General features: G+C 31.6%; 1 protein-coding gene across 1 annotated transcript; it reads left to right on the top strand.

The window, feature by feature from the left end:
- The first annotated feature begins 6,948 nt into the window (after positions 1-6,948).
- Positions 6,949-7,756, top strand: LOC131071713 (WUSCHEL-related homeobox 4-like). The gene is made up of 4 exons (XM_059219110.1): positions 6,949-6,970; positions 7,105-7,368; positions 7,447-7,526; positions 7,634-7,756. Exons 1-4 carry the CDS (start codon positions 6,949-6,951, stop codon positions 7,754-7,756), a joined length of 489 nt encoding a protein of 162 aa, XP_059075093.1.
- Positions 7,757-18,707: the final 10,951 nt, after the last annotated feature.

Genomic DNA, 18,707 nt, shown 5'->3' with positions numbered 1-18,707 from the left:
GATATTTATTCATCTGATCAGTGGATATTTATTGTGGGTCTCCAATCCCATCGTGGTTTTTCCTCTTTGAGGTTTTCCACGTATAAATATATGGTGTTATGGTGTTTATCTTTGTGGTTGCAATGTTTCTTATTGTTATATACTTTTATATTTACCAGTTGTTGAGTTGTTGTATTAATAAGGTTAAAATTCTCCATTCTGGTAGAACACTAATTCACCCACCCCCCCCATCTCAATGTTATTGGATTTCACCAATTGGTATCAAAGCTTGGTCCTCTTTTTTGGAGAAGTCTAACGGCTTGAGGAAGATCTTGAAACTAGAATCCATGGAGATTTGTTTGAGGGAGCAACTTGAAGTTGCTCTTGAAGATTTTGAAGCTGAAAAATTTAAGAACATAAAGCTAGAAGATGAACTTAGATCTGCAAAAGAATTCATTATCACTCTACAAGAAAAGCGCTATCTAATGCTCAAGATAAAAGGAAGGAATTTATGCAAAATCAGGATGATAAAGAGAAGGATGCCTTTAAGGAACAATGTCAGAAGCTAAGTCAAGAGAATGATGTGATGAAGAACGAAATGCAAACCCTAACTATGAGGATGTACAAGTAGATTGAAGACCAGAAGAAGAATGAAGAAAATATTGCTATATCTCTGAAAGACAGATCTGAGGAATGCATTAGGTTGGCACATGAGAAGGATATGTTGAAAACTGAATTGGTGCAATCACAGAACAATGAGAAAGAGTTGGAAAGAATGATGATAATCCTAAGAGGAGATCTGGATGTTGCAAATGAATACAAAGATAGGTTCAAGGTTAGTTCTGCTAAATTTGATTAGCTATTGAAAGATAAAAGGAACAAGGGTGACACTAGAGGAATTGGATTTGAACAAGGTTATAGCTCTGGTACTGCAAATGAAGATTAGACATCTGATATGCAGAATGATCAGAAGGTCAATTGGAATCAGACGTCACCAACAAGGCAACCCATTGCACATAAATTCAATGGTAGATGTTTTGTTTGCAATACATTTGGTCATATGGAAAGACACTATAGAAATATAGCAAATCAGGATAACAATGCAGTTCCTGGTCAATGTTCAAATTGTAAAAGGTATGGTCATAAATAAGAAGGTTGTAGAATGAATGTGAAATGTCATGCATGTGGAAAGTTTGGACATATGGCTAATCAATGCAAGTCAAGCAATTATCCCGGATATAGCAAAGAAATTCAAATGAACAATGTTACATGTTATGCATGTAACAAAATATGACATATTGCTAAATCTTGTAGAAGAAAGAACCTACTGGCAGGAAGTGACAAGTTTGATGAAAAAGGAAGGAAGAAGGTTGATGACATTCAAAAGGATTGTGAGAAGAAGTGGGTTATGAAGTCTGAGGCACAACCTCTAGAATCAATTGCCCCAGATGTTCATTTGGCTGAAGGATATACCCCGATTACTCAACCAACAGAGAAGAATTTTCCTGCACTGATAGGAAACTCATCTAGTAACTAAGGCATTTGCCTTAAGGGGAGGCAAATTGATGACTGATATTGCATTGCCCCTAGTAGTGGTTTGAAAGCCTATTTCAGATATTTGGAGAAATCAGTTTGAAGGTTAAATGATGAAGATATGTTGCATCTTTGATCTGGTTTGGTTTACCGATAAGTCACTTTATAAATTATGATTTGGTCATACATCTACAGTTAAGTATTTCAGAATTCTTGATAGTGAAATGGAAGTTTGATCCTAAAAGTGATGAAAGAATATTTCTTGGTTATTTTAATAAAAGAAAATCCTATCGATGTTATAACAAAAGATTGTAGAGAATTGTGAAGACTATTAATCAGAACTTATAAATTAGAACTCGCAGTGGAGATGATCATAATTGAATCGGTAGCACTTGTACCAGTTGAACCAATTAACCCCGACATCATTAGAAAACTCAACTATAATTGAAGATCAGAGCAGTGAAACTAAAAATCAGAAGACTCCTAGGTATGTAAGGTTGAATCATTTAGAGGATCAATAAATTAGACAAGATGATGGTTGGCAGCTGATAAGGTATGTTTAATTTCTCAATTTGAACCAACATCAGTAATTGTAGCTTGTAAAGATAAATGTTGGATGTAAGCTATGGAAGAGAATTGGATTAGTTAGAAAAGGACAATACATGGACTTGGATGTTTTTGGGACTAGGCTTGATTGATTTACAAAATATACTCTTAGAAGGAAGGAATTGATTATGTTGAATCCTTGCTTTGGTAGCTAGGATTTTTCAAATATTTTCAAGGTTTTTCTGGTATAGTTTTTGGTTTATGAGGAATTTACACTATGAGCATATTCAGATTCAGATTGGGTAGGTGATGTTGATAACCAAAAAAGAACATCTAGTGGAGCATTCTTTATTGGGAAGAAGTTGGTTTCATGGATCAGCAAGAAGTAGTCATGCAATTCTTTATCTATTGTTGAAGTTGAATATGTTGTAGCCACAACTAATTGCACTCAAGTTCTATGGATGAAGCAGATGTTGAAGGATATACAAGTGAGTTGTAATGTACTGGTAGTTATTCATTGTGATAACCCTGCTACTATTGACATATCAAAAAGTCTGGTATTTCACTCCTAGACTAAGCACATTTGTATCAAGTATAATTTTCTGATAGAGAAGGAAATAAAGTCGGATTGGTCTGAGGAATCATTTGAGCATTTAAGAGACAGATTGGAATTTTTGGCCTCTCCGATAGAGACTTGAGTGATATTGATTGGCATCAGTCCGGTATGCATTTACAAAGGTTTTATTCATTCTGGATTGATGAGTTGGTGCTACTACTCAATGGGAGTAGTCAGCTGTGTGGTTCAAAGGTTCTATGTTTTTCTTTCATGTTTATGTCAGGTTTTTGGCATTGATGTCAAAGGGGGAGATACATATATGTGAAAAATAGAGCTTAATAGAGATATCAGTTTAAGGGGGATATTGTTGGCATAAGGAGGAGAAACAAAATTTCAGATTGGTTGTATCCCATTGGGGATTTTGGTTCAGGTCTATGGATAGTTAATTGGTATAGAGATATTTGGTTTAGAACTTCATTGCTATATCATTTTATGGGTGATTTTTGGTTGTCTTCCATAGGGGGAGACTTGTTTGGCATTTCTTGACACTTGGATGTTTTTCACATCTAGTGTTGCCATCAATGCCAAAGGGGGAGAGTGTTGGCAATTTGGAGGAATTAATTATGTGTTGCATTGATGTCAACACTAGCTATTATGGTTATTTACTGGCTTTCAATAGAGAGATTGGATTAGAAAGATTATCAATTGATTGTCACCACTATGATCTGAATGATGGAATAAGTTTGTATGAATGGTTCATATGCTTTTGAAGTATGTTTTAGTCAGTTGGTATTGACTTGATGATCAGATGCTATCTTACGTTCTAGTAAGTTTGGTTTGTAGGTCCAGTATGGGTTTCATCGGTAGAGCTTTATGGAAGATATTTGATGTAATGCATAAGTGGTGTTGGTGCAGCTTCTAGAAGGGATTTAGGATGCTAATGGTGATTGTGTTCGTGCCTCAACTGATTGGTGTCATTTCTTTGGCATGTGTGGATCTAATTTAGGTATGGTGTTATCTAGGTTATGAACCGGCTTAATGAAACATGTTGGTGGGTTCTTCTGATGTGATTTTAGGATGTTTGTTTGTCCTTAGGTCGACATGTTTTATGATTTTATTTCAGGATTAAGTATTGGATCTATTGAATTATCATTTGGGTGGCCAACCTAATTGGTTAGGTCCCGGGTTTGTATAAAAGTGATGTAAGATCTCATTGTAGATCATGTACGAATAGGAAAGGAGTGAATAAGATAATAATGATCTATATAGAGGATTTAGTCTATCATAGGTGATCGAGTTGGATTTATGTAAGAGGTTTTAGACCTCTAGTATTAAGCTTAATCGAAACTATAATCTGGCATGTTTGATGCTATCATAAATAGTTCTTCTTTCTGGATTGTTATCCAAATATTTTGAGGTGGTTAACCTCTTTTTTAGTCAATGAGACTCCATTGTGATGAGCAAAGTGCTCTAGGCAATGTGCCTTCCTGCATGTGTAGGCCCCTTATTGTAATATTTATTCATTTGATCAGTGGATAGATATTGTGGGTCTCCAATCCCACCATGGTTTTTCCTCTTTGAGGTTTTCCATGTATAAATCTATGCACTATTACTTATTGTTATATGCTTTTATATTCACCAGTTGTTGAGTTGTTGTATTAATAAGGTTAAATTTCTTCATTCTGGTAGAACACTGATTCAACCCCCCCCCCCCCCCCCCAAACCCCCAATCTCAGTGTTCTTGGATTCAAATAGTATTTTTCTTAATCCCTCTCATTATCCTAATCCTCCTCAATATCCAATTACTATTATTCAGGATATCCAAGAACCCCATACCTATATAATGAGATCCTCCATTCTCATCCAATTAGGTGTTAGAGTTATTAGTTCAACCTCATAATCTTATGAATCACCTGGAAGAAAAACACCTATAAAAAATGGAGATCAAATAAGATAGATTTTCTCAACAACCTTAGGATTGTATTGATTCTCAAAAGGTTTAATTTGATACAAATTAATATAGTGAATATTTAATGAAAACATTGGAATTTGATAAAAGAAGTGTAGACACACTTCCCTTCCAAATCATAGATCAAAACACTCAACATAAATACAATGCAAAACATAATAAACTACCAATGTAAACACATTTTCTAAGGAATAGACCTTAGAAAATTCCAAAAAACCTTTCTAGATCACCTTAAACACCAATGGTAGATTCAAGATGATACAACAAATATTATACAATAGATATCATCAACATGACATATTGTGATCTTTTTAGATCCTTCCAAAATTTAAAAAAAAAGAACCACAAATAAGACATATTTGTACTCTTTGAGTACCTTAACATCAATGACATAACTAGCAATTTTTTTCCATCAAAGAGGACAAGTCATTTCTTTTTTAATTTAATGACATCTTCCATGTAAAACTCTATTTTAATAGATGGTTTATTTATCAAAAATTAGAGTTAAATAAAAAGTGTTGAATTTAGAGTATTTTTTATAAGATTTTAAATTGTAATAAATTACTTGCATGATGTATTGAGAATTATAATTACTATTTATGTATATAATTATTTTTCATATTGATTCTTTTATATATTCTATTTTTATGAATAAATATTATTTTTTAAAAATCACAAAAGGTTTCATTTTATGGTTTATTATAATGTGTAGGGAAGAAAAAAGGAGTGCTCAATATAAAGTGTGACTTGACTTTCATTTTTCTTTCTCTTACAATTTTAACAAACTCTTTTTGGTGACATGTGTTACAATAATTATTTGTGGGATAATTTGTTCTTCTAAATAATTTTATTTTTTTTATCATGAAAATTCTCATTTTATTATGCTAACAATTTAAAAGAAAAGAAAATATCTATTAACATAGAGCATGATTTGTGACTTTTATTTTATATATATACCACACACATTATAAATATGTTGATCTCTTTACATAATTCATTTCTTTGAATAATTATCATATTTTAATGCAAAAGTATTTGTAAAGAATAGTTTTTGGTGGTTTGTTTGATAAGATAAAAGAATATAAATTATATTATTAGTTGTAATGAATTATAATATTTATTTAATTTTAATTATTATAAATTTTTTAAAAAATATAGTTTTATAATTACTATTAAATTTTAGGGTAATAGTAAGATAATTTTTGACATATTTTTTTCATATTTTAAAAAATGCAATAAAAAATTATTTATAGATCTATAAGTTAAGTAAATAAATTTATATTTACATTAACCATTTAAAAGGATCATTGCATCTTATCATCTTAATTGACAAGTTTCACTATTCCAATAATTTTACAATACTTATACACATCTTTCTCAAAAAAAAAATTTAAATGTATTAGTAGATTTTGAAAGTTATCTTTAGTTTTCACATTCTAATGTCTAACCAACTTTTACATACTAACTTTGAATTTATCCATTGCCATTGTCACCATAACAATATAAAGTTCCAATATCAAAAGCTATAACATCACACATTTTGGCAACTAGCTCTTTTATAGTTCCAATATTGAAAGCTATAACCTCACAGGCTTTCACAATTATCATCTTCCAACATTCAAAGCTATAACATCACACGCTTTGACAACTAGTTTTGTTATAGTTCCAATATTGAAAGCTATAACATCACAAGCTTTCACAATTATCAACTTCCAATTTTCAAAGCTATAACATCACACAACATCACACGCTTTGACAACTACTTTTATTCTTTATAATTAACATAAAAGAAAAACATAGCCCTTAATTAGAAATGACAGCATAAATCGAAAAAACTACAACATCACACGCTTTGATACTAAGTTTCAATATTTAAATCTAGAAGCATCTTACCTATGTAATATAAGAAGATGATCCATAGACCCAAACTTCTTTAGTTAAGAACAAAAATTTATAGAACATTCATCCAATCAAACATAATAAACTTTTAAAATCACATTTCAATTTCAACTACAACAAAATTAAGAATCCGTAAATCTCTATCTCTCCATTAAACCAGGTTAATTTATTTGTGTCCAACATACTACCCATAACCTACCTCGTAACTCTTTCAATATTCCAGTGTAAAATCCTTGATTTACCCAAAAATCCATAGATTCTGCTTTTCCTTTACCCAATCAACTTTGAAACCATTATTTTAGTTTCCCTCCACTTCCTCGCATTCTACTTATTTAAACCACCATCTTCTTTCTCTACATACCATTGGCTCTGGAGTTACCTGATATTCTCAGCTGGGTAAGCTCTAGGTTTTAAGAAGTCCGTCCTGTTATTAAGGGTATTTCAAGATTAGGGTCTGCGGAACATAATGGATCGCCGATCTTCTCAAGGTAAGCGAACAGGTTCATTCTGATTATTTAAAACAAATTGGGTTTTTCATATTTTATTAAAAAACCTAGTTTGTTCAATTGGGTATGATGTCATTCATTCTAGTAGAACAATTGTATTATTTTGTTTTCCTTAGATTCCAGGCTTGTCAGATCTGCTAGCGTTATTGAGAGCGCAAGCGTTAGGAGCGTTTGCAGTAAATGGAAGGCAACCGAAAAACAACAGAGAATATTGGACTCGCTGTTCATGAGTGGAATGAGAAACCCATCTGTGGACCAAATAAACAGCATAACTGCAGAACTGCAGCGCCATGGCCCTGTGGAAGGCAAGAACATCTACTACTGGTTTCAGAATAACTCTAGGAGAGAGAGACGGAAGAAAGAACAACCAGCTGAGTCGTGTAAGTAGCCGGTTAGATTCTTACTAGTTTGTTGTTTACATTGCTTTTTAAACTAACCTTAAAAAAGGTATATTTCAGCCTCGAAATGGACTTCAGTATTGAAGGCGCGAAACTGGACTTCTCTTTTCCGTTCCAAGAAGTCTTCTGATATGATCTCTGTAAGAGTATGAAAGCGTTTTTATATATTCTGGCTTGTCCTTCATATTATGTGTTTTTATCAATAAGATTATAGACGAATTTCTGAAAAATATATATCAATACGCAGGAAGAAGAATATAATAATATGCAGGATGAAGAGGAAGTGGATAGCGTAGGTCGGAGGAATTCATCGGTAGATCCGTCTGAAATCCGAACATTGGAGTTATTTCCTTTGCACCCCGATAAATGAGGCTGTTGACGCTGCTCGAACAATGGTTTTGCTTTTGTGTAGTGTAGGGTTTCATAACCAGAGTTTTGAGATCTACCAAAATAAGTTGTGTTTTGAGATTATGTAGACTTCATAGATTTCTATATGATAGCACATGCTCTATATTTGTGTTATCTAGAAAAATAAGCTTTGTTTTGAGATTATGCAACACTTCTTTGATTTCTTAATATGAAATTTTTAGATGTATCTTTTCTGTTTTCTAAATTTGAATAGTATGAAATGTTAAGATTTGCTTTTTGAGAATGGTTATGGAAGGCAGGGGAATGGGTCCATTTATGGCTCATGTTTTAATTATTGTTCATTAGATTTAATTAATTAAAATCTCACTGGAAATCAATTAGTAGTCTATTTATTGGTATATTTAATATTTTGAAAAAAAGTTAATAATTAGATCAATGATGCAACTTTTCCATACCAATAGAGCATGATTATTTAGACATTTTTCTATACATTTTGGATCAATTGTGCAAATTTTGTAGCTATCAAAGCTACCTTATGGTGTCAAGTTAGCTATGACTACTAGTACCCTTCCCTAGTGAAATTTTAAAATTTAATAAAGAATTAATAGATTAGACAAGTATACTTTGCTCATTAAGCTTCCCATTAAAACCTTATCATGAAAGTTGTAGAAAATGAGAAATAAATAGGAAAATCAAAATAAGAAGCAATAGCTAAAAATGGTACAATTGTAATAGACTCGTGAAAGCAAAATTATTGAAAGAAATTACAATTTTATAACTAGAATTTTCTAATCAAATCTAGTAAAATGCACAAGCTTAATTTCAATAAATTTAGGTATGAGATAATGAAATATGTTTATTATGTTGGATTTTCCTAAATAATATCAAATTTAATAGAAATGGTTTATAGGTAAAATTAATTTGATAATAAAGTTGAATTCCCTAATAAATTAGCTATACTATTTTGTATAACTAATAAATAATCTAATTTTAAGAATTTTAAAGTTTGATTAAGGTCTTTAGTTGGTTACATAAGTTTAATGAGATGTTTATCTTCTAGATTAAAAAAAAATGATAATTAATTAATGGAGATTGACATATTTATATTTATACATGTATTACATAATTAGTATAGATATTTTAACTGCATCTTGTATATATGTGTGTGTGTGTACATATGTGTACATATATACATACATACATATATATATGTGTGTGTGTGTACATATGTGTACATATATACATACATACATATATATATGTGTGTGTGTGTGTGTGTACAAACACATACACACACAGACATACATACATACATACATATATATATTCACTAATACAAAATTTTAATGATGGTATGGTAGATACAAACATTTTCAAAATGTACAACCATGATTAGAAATGTAGTCAAAAAATCAAAATTTGACAAATCCAAGAGGATCACCTAGGTATAACTCCACTTCAAGAAGGAAATACACTCCTCTAGTTGAGATAATTGAATGTGTTCTCAAAAAATTGGTTCATAAGTACGTTATCCTCTTACATGAAGTCATATAATATGAATAACCTTAATTCAAACATGGTATAAAAAAATTTAATATTGTGAGCCCTAGGGACGAAGGCCATATGGCTTCTAATTATATGAAACTAAATAATATAATTGAGGATCTTATTGATTGAGGTAACATCACAATAATAGATACTCCCAAAAATTAGTCTAAACATAATCAGATTAATAATATTCATAGCCATAATTGTAGGGCCACTCCCTAATTCAACTTGTCTTTTGTACATCAACGGATTGTATTGATCAATCCTAGTCTACTTTATAATGATTTGATGATGTCATGTTATGTACTAACCCTATTCCATGATTGTAATGGATATTGATGGATCCATATTTTATGGTTTATATGTGTTCATTATTCATGATGGATAAAATCGCTTGTGGTATTTTGATGATATTTTGATTACGTTAACCCTACTCTTTGATTATGATGACTGAGTTGATGCAACGATGTTTTGATTGTCTTCTAGTACCTTCATGATTAGAGACGATGTCATATCACTCATTCTGAGCATGATATGAGGTTGTGATTCTATATCACTTGCTTAACCATTTATGATGTATATGTGTTGTATATATATTATGTTGTGTTCAGTGGTGGATGCAGGATTACAAGTACAGACATCAACTCCACCTAGTCTCAAAAGTCTAAGCATGTCTTTATCTCAATGGCAAGTTGTTGGAGATGGTATATGTTTCCCTTGCACACACTAGGCTTAAGTTGTCACCTTGTTAGTTGAGTCATGTTAGTATTATCTTGTGGTGTATTGTAGTTGTAGGACCCTTTCTACGTGGTCTTCTGAGTATGATTGTTTAATTAAAATAATAATTGATTCTATTGCATAGTTTATTAAGTGGCTAGATTAAGATATTAATATTATTTGATTATTTATTTATTGGGTTGTGATGTTTATCTTATTTTACTTTAGTTTATTTTATTCATTTAATGATTTAGTATTTAATTGATTATTTAAATTATTGTTGAGATTACATAATTATTTGATTTATTAATTTATTTGATCTATCATTTATTTATTATTTAATTGATTTAATTTATTTCTTATTAATTATTTAATTATTGGGTATTGTTTAATTAGGTTTTATTTATTGATATTTATTTATTCAGTTATTGAGTGTTATTTATTTTATTTATTTAATGGTGCCCCTTTTGGATTTATTATTGTTATTATCTATTTATTAATATTTATTTAATTATTGTCATTTAATTTATGATGGGTCTAAGGCATATTATATTATTGGATGAATAAATAATATTATTACTATGGATCATATTTAATTTTGGGTCTTGAGTTATTATTTTATTAATTGCCTTTTTACCCTTCTTGGTTATTTTCTTTTGATATTACCTACCTACCCTTTTATTTTATTGGCCCAAAGGTAGAAGGTAGGAAAATAATACATTTATTTATTATACACCTTGAATTTATGTTTGGGTAGGTATATTATATAGTTTTTAAGATTATTTTGATTGATCGGCTTTTATTATAGTTTGAAGTTTAGTTTTTGATATATTTGGACTTCATGTGCATTCAGGAGTTGGATTTAAAACTTGGATTGAAAATTATTGAAGTTTTGGATTGCTTGTGGATAGATTGCTTGTTGGATGTAGTTTGATTTGTTTGGGGAGGATTGAATTTGAAAATTGAAGAATTAATTTGAATTGGAAGGAAAATTAGAATGGGGGAATTGCAATTCATTATTTTCAACTTCTAGAAATCACTTGCTAGTAGTGTTTTTCTCTGTCTTTTTATGTGAATGCTTTTGATTCCTCTTCCTTGTGTTTTGAAGGAGTATTGATATTTTTTTGGGGAGTTATACATCTCCTTGTATTGCATTTGTTGTATTTCCTTGCTACAAAGTTAAGATTTGAGGTTTTGGGCTCCTTGTAGCTTGTCAGGAGATACTATTACACTGTGATTGTATATTTTGGGATACATACCCTTTAAGAGAGTTTGAGATTGTATTTGAGCCTTGTGAATCTTTTGTGTTGTCTCTTGGAAGTTATTGCAGAGTTATTATATCACCCTTTGATGCTATGCTTTCTAGGTGTCATTCTAAGCATTGTGGGAGAATGTTTTCTATATAATTTTTTGTCTATGAGTCTACAACTTTGTATTTTTTAATTCCCTCTTCAATTTTTGGATCTTCCAGACTTTATGGGTTGATTTTTATATGCTTTTTTTTTGCCTAAGCAAATCTGGGCAAGTTTCCTAACCTTATGTATTAATTTTGATGGATTTTAGGCCATATCACCAAAAAACACTACTGAAACTACCCAAAACACTATCTTATAGACTAGAAATGCTACTCCTTAGACCAAAACACTAATTTACTTACCAAACATGCCACTTTTCATTCCACAAGCATTGATCTACATTTTAGGAGCATTGAATTGCTCTAGAGTGGTTAGGAAGGTCAATTTGAGCTTTGTGAGTGTCCTTTTGGTATTTGTGTATTCTCAAGAGGCATGTGTGGGTTGTGTTGACATTCTCTGAGTTGTCCTTGATGTATTTTGATCTTTCATGATGTCTTTAGTGCTCTGGTAAGACGGTTTGTGCCTTACCATTGAGGTGTTTAATATGCATTGTATTGCTTCAGTGAGAGGGAGAATTCCTCGTTATTGAGGATTGATTATATGGCTCCAGTGGGATGTTTTTCACCTCACTGTAGAGGATTTGACATGGATTTGGTTTCATCCTTGGATTATACTTATGCTTGGCTCTACTTTTGCATTGTTTCAATGAAGGCTCGTACCATGGGTATGGTTATATGTACTCCGTTATGATTAGTTTGTTCTCAGTTTGTTGTTAGTGTTTTTAAATCATATGTGAGCCTTCATGATGTTTTTATGAGGTCTTTTGGATGCATTGTTTATCCTATGGTTGTGGTGCATGGTTGGGAGAGTGGGCTCTTGCATGTGTAGGACCAAGGTCATGAGCATTAGATCTCTAGAAGGAGGTCTATACCTATAGAACCACATGAAGAGCTTTCTTTTAATTAAAAATGATAATCTTAATAATTAATTATTCAGTTTGGGTATCTAGAAATTCACTAACAAGATAATAATTGGATTTGTGGCCCCACCTCATATCCGTTGAGGGGTACTTGGGATGAGCTTGGGAAGGCCGTTGGAGTAGTAAAACGAACTCCCTTGAATGGCTCCAAGGTTGAGATAGTTCCACATGTCTATCAGGGTGAGGCTTGGCCCCTTCTATGTGAGGATAGAATGTTATGTCACTCTTTCCCTACATGTGTCCATTATCCATATGCCTTGATTTGTTGATTATGCCTCTAGAAGTTTGGTTGCTTTGATCTAGCCTTGTGATGTGATTGGATGTTGTAGTTATGTTTGAGTCTTGTGATGTCATGCTATATCCTTTGGTTGTTAGGTGTCATCTTAGGTCTCGAGTGTGAGTTGGAACCTTATGTCATCTCCTAGCATGGGATGTAGTTCCTATTTGGTTCCAAATGGTCAGGTGATTTGATGTCTTCTTCCATTGGGATGTTCTTCTTAGATGAAAGTGTATGTGGATTGGATTCTTGGATTATTCATTATTTGGATATTCTTTGGGGATGATTTCTATGTACTTTAAATAGAAAACATTGTATCATGATGATTTATATATGTAAAAGGAGATTATGTACCCTTGTGTCATGTATCTTCATGTATTTGTAGATGAAATTGTAATGGGATATGATGTAGTGGCTTAGGAGAAGTAATTATTAATTTGTATATCAAATGGATGCCAAATGTGCCTTTCTAAATGAAGATCTTGAAGAAGAAGTCTACATTGAGCATCCTAATGAATTTTCATTATAAGAGAACAAGGACATGGTTTACAGATTGAAGAAAGCTTTATATGGATTGAAGCAAGCCCCTAGAGCAGGGTATGCTAGATTGGATAAATATCTTTCAAATCTTGGATTTAGAAAAGGTAATACTGATAGTAACTTATACTATAATATTGAGCATAATGATATACCGATCATTGAAGTCTTTGTTGATGATATCATTTTTGGAGGAGAAGAAAGTCTATGCATGAAATTTGCCGATGACATGAAGAATGAATTTGAAATGTCTATGATTGGAGAGATGAAATTTTTCTTAGGTTTGCAGATCACTCAGACTGATAAAGGTATTTTCATTTGTCAAACTAAATATGTGAATGAATTATTTAAGAAATTTGGACTTGAAAACTCAAAACCAATTGGAACCCCTATGATAACTTGTTGCAAATTATCAAAAGAAGATGAATCTCCTAGAGTGAACTCATCTAGATAAAAATCAATGATTGGTGGATTACTATACTTAACTAAGACTAGATAGGATATAATGAATGTTGTTTGCATTGCTTCTAGATTCCAATCCGATCCAAGAGAAAGTCATGATATTGTTGTTAAGAGAATATTCAGATATTTGGCAGGAACAATAGATTATGGGTTATGGTATCCAAAGGATGATGATTCAAATTATGTGCCTATACGGACTCTGATTGGGCAAGAGATTTTGATGACCAGAAGAGAACTACAGGTGGTACATTATTTCTTGGGAAGAAATTGGTCTCATGGCTTAGCAAGAAACAATCATGCACTTCATTATCTATTATTGAAGCTGAATATGTAGCTACTACAACTAACTGCACTCAAATCCTATGGATGAAATAGATGTTGAAGGATACAAAGGTAAGTTATGATGAGCCTATTTTTATTCACTATGATGATATAGCTGCTATTGATATGTCAAAGAATCTAGTATTTCATTCCAAATCAAAACACATATCTATAAGGTATAATTTCTTGAAGGAAAAGCTTGAAGCAAAGGAAGTCAAATTGGTTTATGTACCCACTAAGGAACAGATTGTAGATATTCTAACAAAACCATTGCCTGAGGATACTTTTTAATATCTCCAATATCAGTTGGGGGTCACCACCCCCATGGAAGAGCCTTAGAGATGTAGGGATGCATCAATCTAGTGATCTTATCAGATATATTTTCTAATCCAAGTTGATATGATGATGTTCCTGCTCAGCAGGAGTAGTCAGTTGTTTTGTTTGGCAGTATTAGCCCTTTTTCATTGATGTCAAAAGGGGAGAGGTGTTCATGTCAAAAACAAAAAATCTTTGGAGGAGAGATATTGTATGGGGGAGAGATGCTTCAGATTAGTTTTAGGAGATGGTTTGGCATTTCTTGGCACTTGGATGTTTTTCACATTCAGTGTTGCCGTCAATGCCAAAGGGGGAGATTATTGGCATTATGTAGGAATTTATTATGTGTTGTCATTGATGTCAACACTAGTCTGGTTGGTTACTAGCCACTCTGGTTGGTTGTTGACCTGTTCTGGTTTGACATGGTTTTGGTTGAGGTTATTAGAGATTTTGATCTGGTATGATCAAATTGTTGGATTTGATTTGGATGATTATTCAAGATGATTTTATGCTTTTCATATGCATTTGGTTCATGATTTGGTTCTCTGGAAGCTATCGTTTATGTTCTGGTTTGGCCATTGATATTCTTAGTATCAGTTGGCAGTACCGGTTGGTGATATTTGATGAAATGATTGATTGGATTTGGTCTAGCTTCTGGAAATGGTTCATAATATACTAAAGGTGTTCTTGATCATGTCCTAATTGTTTGGTGGCTTTGCGTTGGCTGGTGTGATGATTTGGTGATCCTATTTGGGTCTGGTTGGTTATTTTGTATTATTGACACTAAGGGTTTCTACCTGTTGGCATAACGTGTTGCATTTAGTCTTGGCAGAATTTTTTATGGATATAATTGTTTGGGAATTTGAATTAAGTCCATGCTATGTAATGTAAATCATAATATTGGTCTAGTGGTATCATGTGATGTAATTTTTGTAAATTTTGAGTGATGTGTTTAGGGTTTAGCCAACCTTTTTTATCAAGATTGATGATCTGTATATATAGGTAATATATATTCATGTAATTTATATAGGATGGTATGGTATGGTTATGTTTTCATTATTAGAGAGGTTTATATGCAAACAAGGTTATATTATTTAGCGAAGGTTTGAGGAGAGTTTGGTATTGCAAGGAAGACATCTATGCTTAAACAAAATTGTATCAATTATTATAAGATGCTATTTCCACATTTCATTTTCTTTGGATTGTAGTCTGATGTTTATGTAATTCAGTGAGACTTCCTTTTGTGTTGAACAGCGGGCTCTAGGTGATTGGCCTAATTGCAAGTGCAATCCTCATTGTAATATTTCACATACTGCTGCAGAAGTATTATTTGACTGTGGGTAGGGTTTCCCACCATGTTTTTTCCCTTAAGCAAGTTTTCCATGTCAAAAATATTGGTGTTGTGTTTTCTATATTTTCATGCTTTATCTTTCACTATGTTGTTGTTATATTGCTTTGGTAGAAAGTTTATAATTTGCATTAATTGTTGAACGTGTGGAAAATTGATTCACCCTCCTCTCATTTTTCCTTTGGTTCATTCTAACTATTGGAATCAGTACTTGTTAACATCTATAGCCATTACTATAACTAACCCTCAAATCTACTCTTCCATCTCATATACCTCCCAAAACTTATAATCCATTATACATATAAATACATTCATACCCCAAAATAACTATTTCCCATAACCAATCATATATCCTTTACATTTTTTCCACAAAACCCCCCATGAACATACCCACCTTCATACCTACACATGACTTACCACAAAAAATGTAAAATATTCAAAGAGAATAGTAGATATTAAAATGGGATTAACCCAAAAATATAATACATATGAAGACATATATACTTATACCTTTTATACATGTACCCCAATGATATCTTTTCCTCACAGTTTGAATCCATCTCAAGATCCCAATATCCCTCTTTATCCCCATCATGATGTTAATTTTCTTTAATTTCCATCACCTCTACTTGAGCTATCTATGACCCCTATACATATCAAATGGGTTCCTCCATTTTCATCAAACTAGGTTTCATTAATGAACCCATCACTCATATCTCATATCCTACTTAAAATGGACTTGTATCCTATTTTGAAATAAATAATTAACCCATTTGCAAAATTATTTATCAATGCATACACTATCGAAGTGGAGGGTTGGGCCTTCATGAACAAGGAATCTTAGAACCCATTTATATGAAATAAAATTAAATTTATCATGGCCTTGTATACTAAGTTCAAGCTCAAGATGTTGGTTTTCCTCTTAAATATCAAACCCCACTGGTTAAATCCAAGTACATCCATTTCTCATATTCAAAATATATATTGGGCCATTATGTCCCAAAACCAAGTCATTTGTCCCTTACATCGATCTTGGGTTTATGCATCCCTCAAACTATTATCCATGTCAATCCAATCTCAAAATATTATACTCTTATTTATCTAGAACCCCAAATCCCTAATCAAAATCAATAAAGGAAGACATCCTTGAAATCCTTCAAAAATACCACCTACATCAACCCATCCATAAAATTTTCATATCATTCCTCTGCATCTACTAATCCCATTTCTCTTAAAATCAATTAATGGAAACTTTCAAATCTCATAGAACAATTTTAGACACACTCTCCTTCCAAATCATATATCAAAACACTCAACATGGACACAATGTAGAACATAATAAACTACTAATGTAAACACATTATCTAAGGAATAGAGCAAAGAACATTTAGAAATCCTTTCTAAACCGCCTTAAACACCAATGATAAATACAAGATGATACAACAAACATTCTATATTAGATATCATCAACATGACACATCATAGTCTTTTTGGATCCTTAATTGTATTCTTATACCTTAATATCAATGACATAACTGACAACTTTTTTTCCATCAAAGAGGACAGGTCATATTTTAATAATTATTATTAAATTTTAGTGTAAAAGTAAGATAGTTTTTTTTGACACATATTCTTCTTATTTCAAGTACTTAAATTTTATTTTTATAAAAATAATTCTATTATAATTAAAATCATTTTGGACAAACTTACAATTATTTTATAATAATTCAATTATAAGCTTAACTATAAAAAAGTTAATTTGGATCAATAAGCACTTTAAGATTGATACAGCTTGGAGGTCTTTAAATAGATGTATTTAAGAAAACTATACTAGTTTTGTTATCCTTCAAATCCTTATTTAAAAAGTGCACTAAATTTTTTTTTACAAATCCCTAAGTTAAGTAAATAAATTTATATTTACATTAAACATTTAAAACTGCATCTTATCATCTTAATTGAATAGTTTCACTACTCCAATAGTTTTATAAAACTTATATACATCTTTCTCAAAATTCTTTTTTAAATGTATTTGTTCATTTTGAAACCATATCTTTAGTTTTCACATTCCAATGTCTAACAAACTTTTACATGCTACCTTTGAATTGATTGATTGTTAGGATAACAATAAAAAGTTCCAATATTGAAAGCTATAACATCACATGCTTTGACAATTATCAAGTTCCAATATTGAAAGCTATAACATCACAAGCTTTGACAATTATCAAATTCCAATATTCAAAGCTATAACACCACAGGCTTTGACAACTAGTTCTCTTCTTTATAACTAACATAGAAGATTAACATGACCCCTAGACAAGGATGATATGCATAAATTGAAAAAACTATAACATCACATGCTTTGATACCAAGTTCCAATATTTAAATCTAGAAGTGGCTTAGCTATCTAATATAAGAGCATGAACCATAGACCCAAACTTTTTCAGTTAAAAACCAAAATTTGTAGGGTATTCATCCCATCTAACATAAAAAACTTTTCAAATCACATTTCAAATTTCAACAACAACAAAATTTGAAATTAAGAATCTGTAAATCTATTTATCTATCAAACTGCAGTTCATAAAAAATCTCTCCATTAAAACAAGTTACTCTATGTGTACAACCTACTACCCATAACATACCTCCATAACATACCTCGTAACTCATTCAATACTAAATATTAAATGTGTAAAACCCTTAATTTACCCAAAAATCCATAGATTCTAAAATTAAAAATTTGTAAATCTATTTATCTATCAATCTGCACTTCGTAAGAAATCTCTCCATCAAACTAAGTTATTCTATATGTCCAACCTACTACCCATAACATATCTCGTAACTCATTCAATATTACATATTAAACGTGTAGACCCAAAAATCCATAGATTCTGCTTTTTCTTTATCCAATCAACTTTAAAATCCATTTATTAGTTTCTCTCCATTCCCTCGCATTCTACTTATTTCAACGACTCATCTTCTTTCTATGCATACCATTGGCTTTGGAGTTACCTCATATTCTCAGCTGGGTAAGCTCTAGGTTTTAAGAAGACCGTCCTGTTATTAAGGGTATTTCAAGATTAGGGTCTGCGGAACATA

Source organism: Cryptomeria japonica, chromosome 4 (genome assembly GCF_030272615.1).
Source record: "Cryptomeria japonica chromosome 4, Sugi_1.0, whole genome shotgun sequence".
NCBI lineage: Eukaryota > Viridiplantae > Streptophyta > Pinopsida > Cupressales > Cupressaceae > Cryptomeria > Cryptomeria japonica.
The sequence above is the reverse complement of the archived record's forward strand: the minus strand, read 5'-3'. Positions and strand labels throughout refer to the sequence as shown.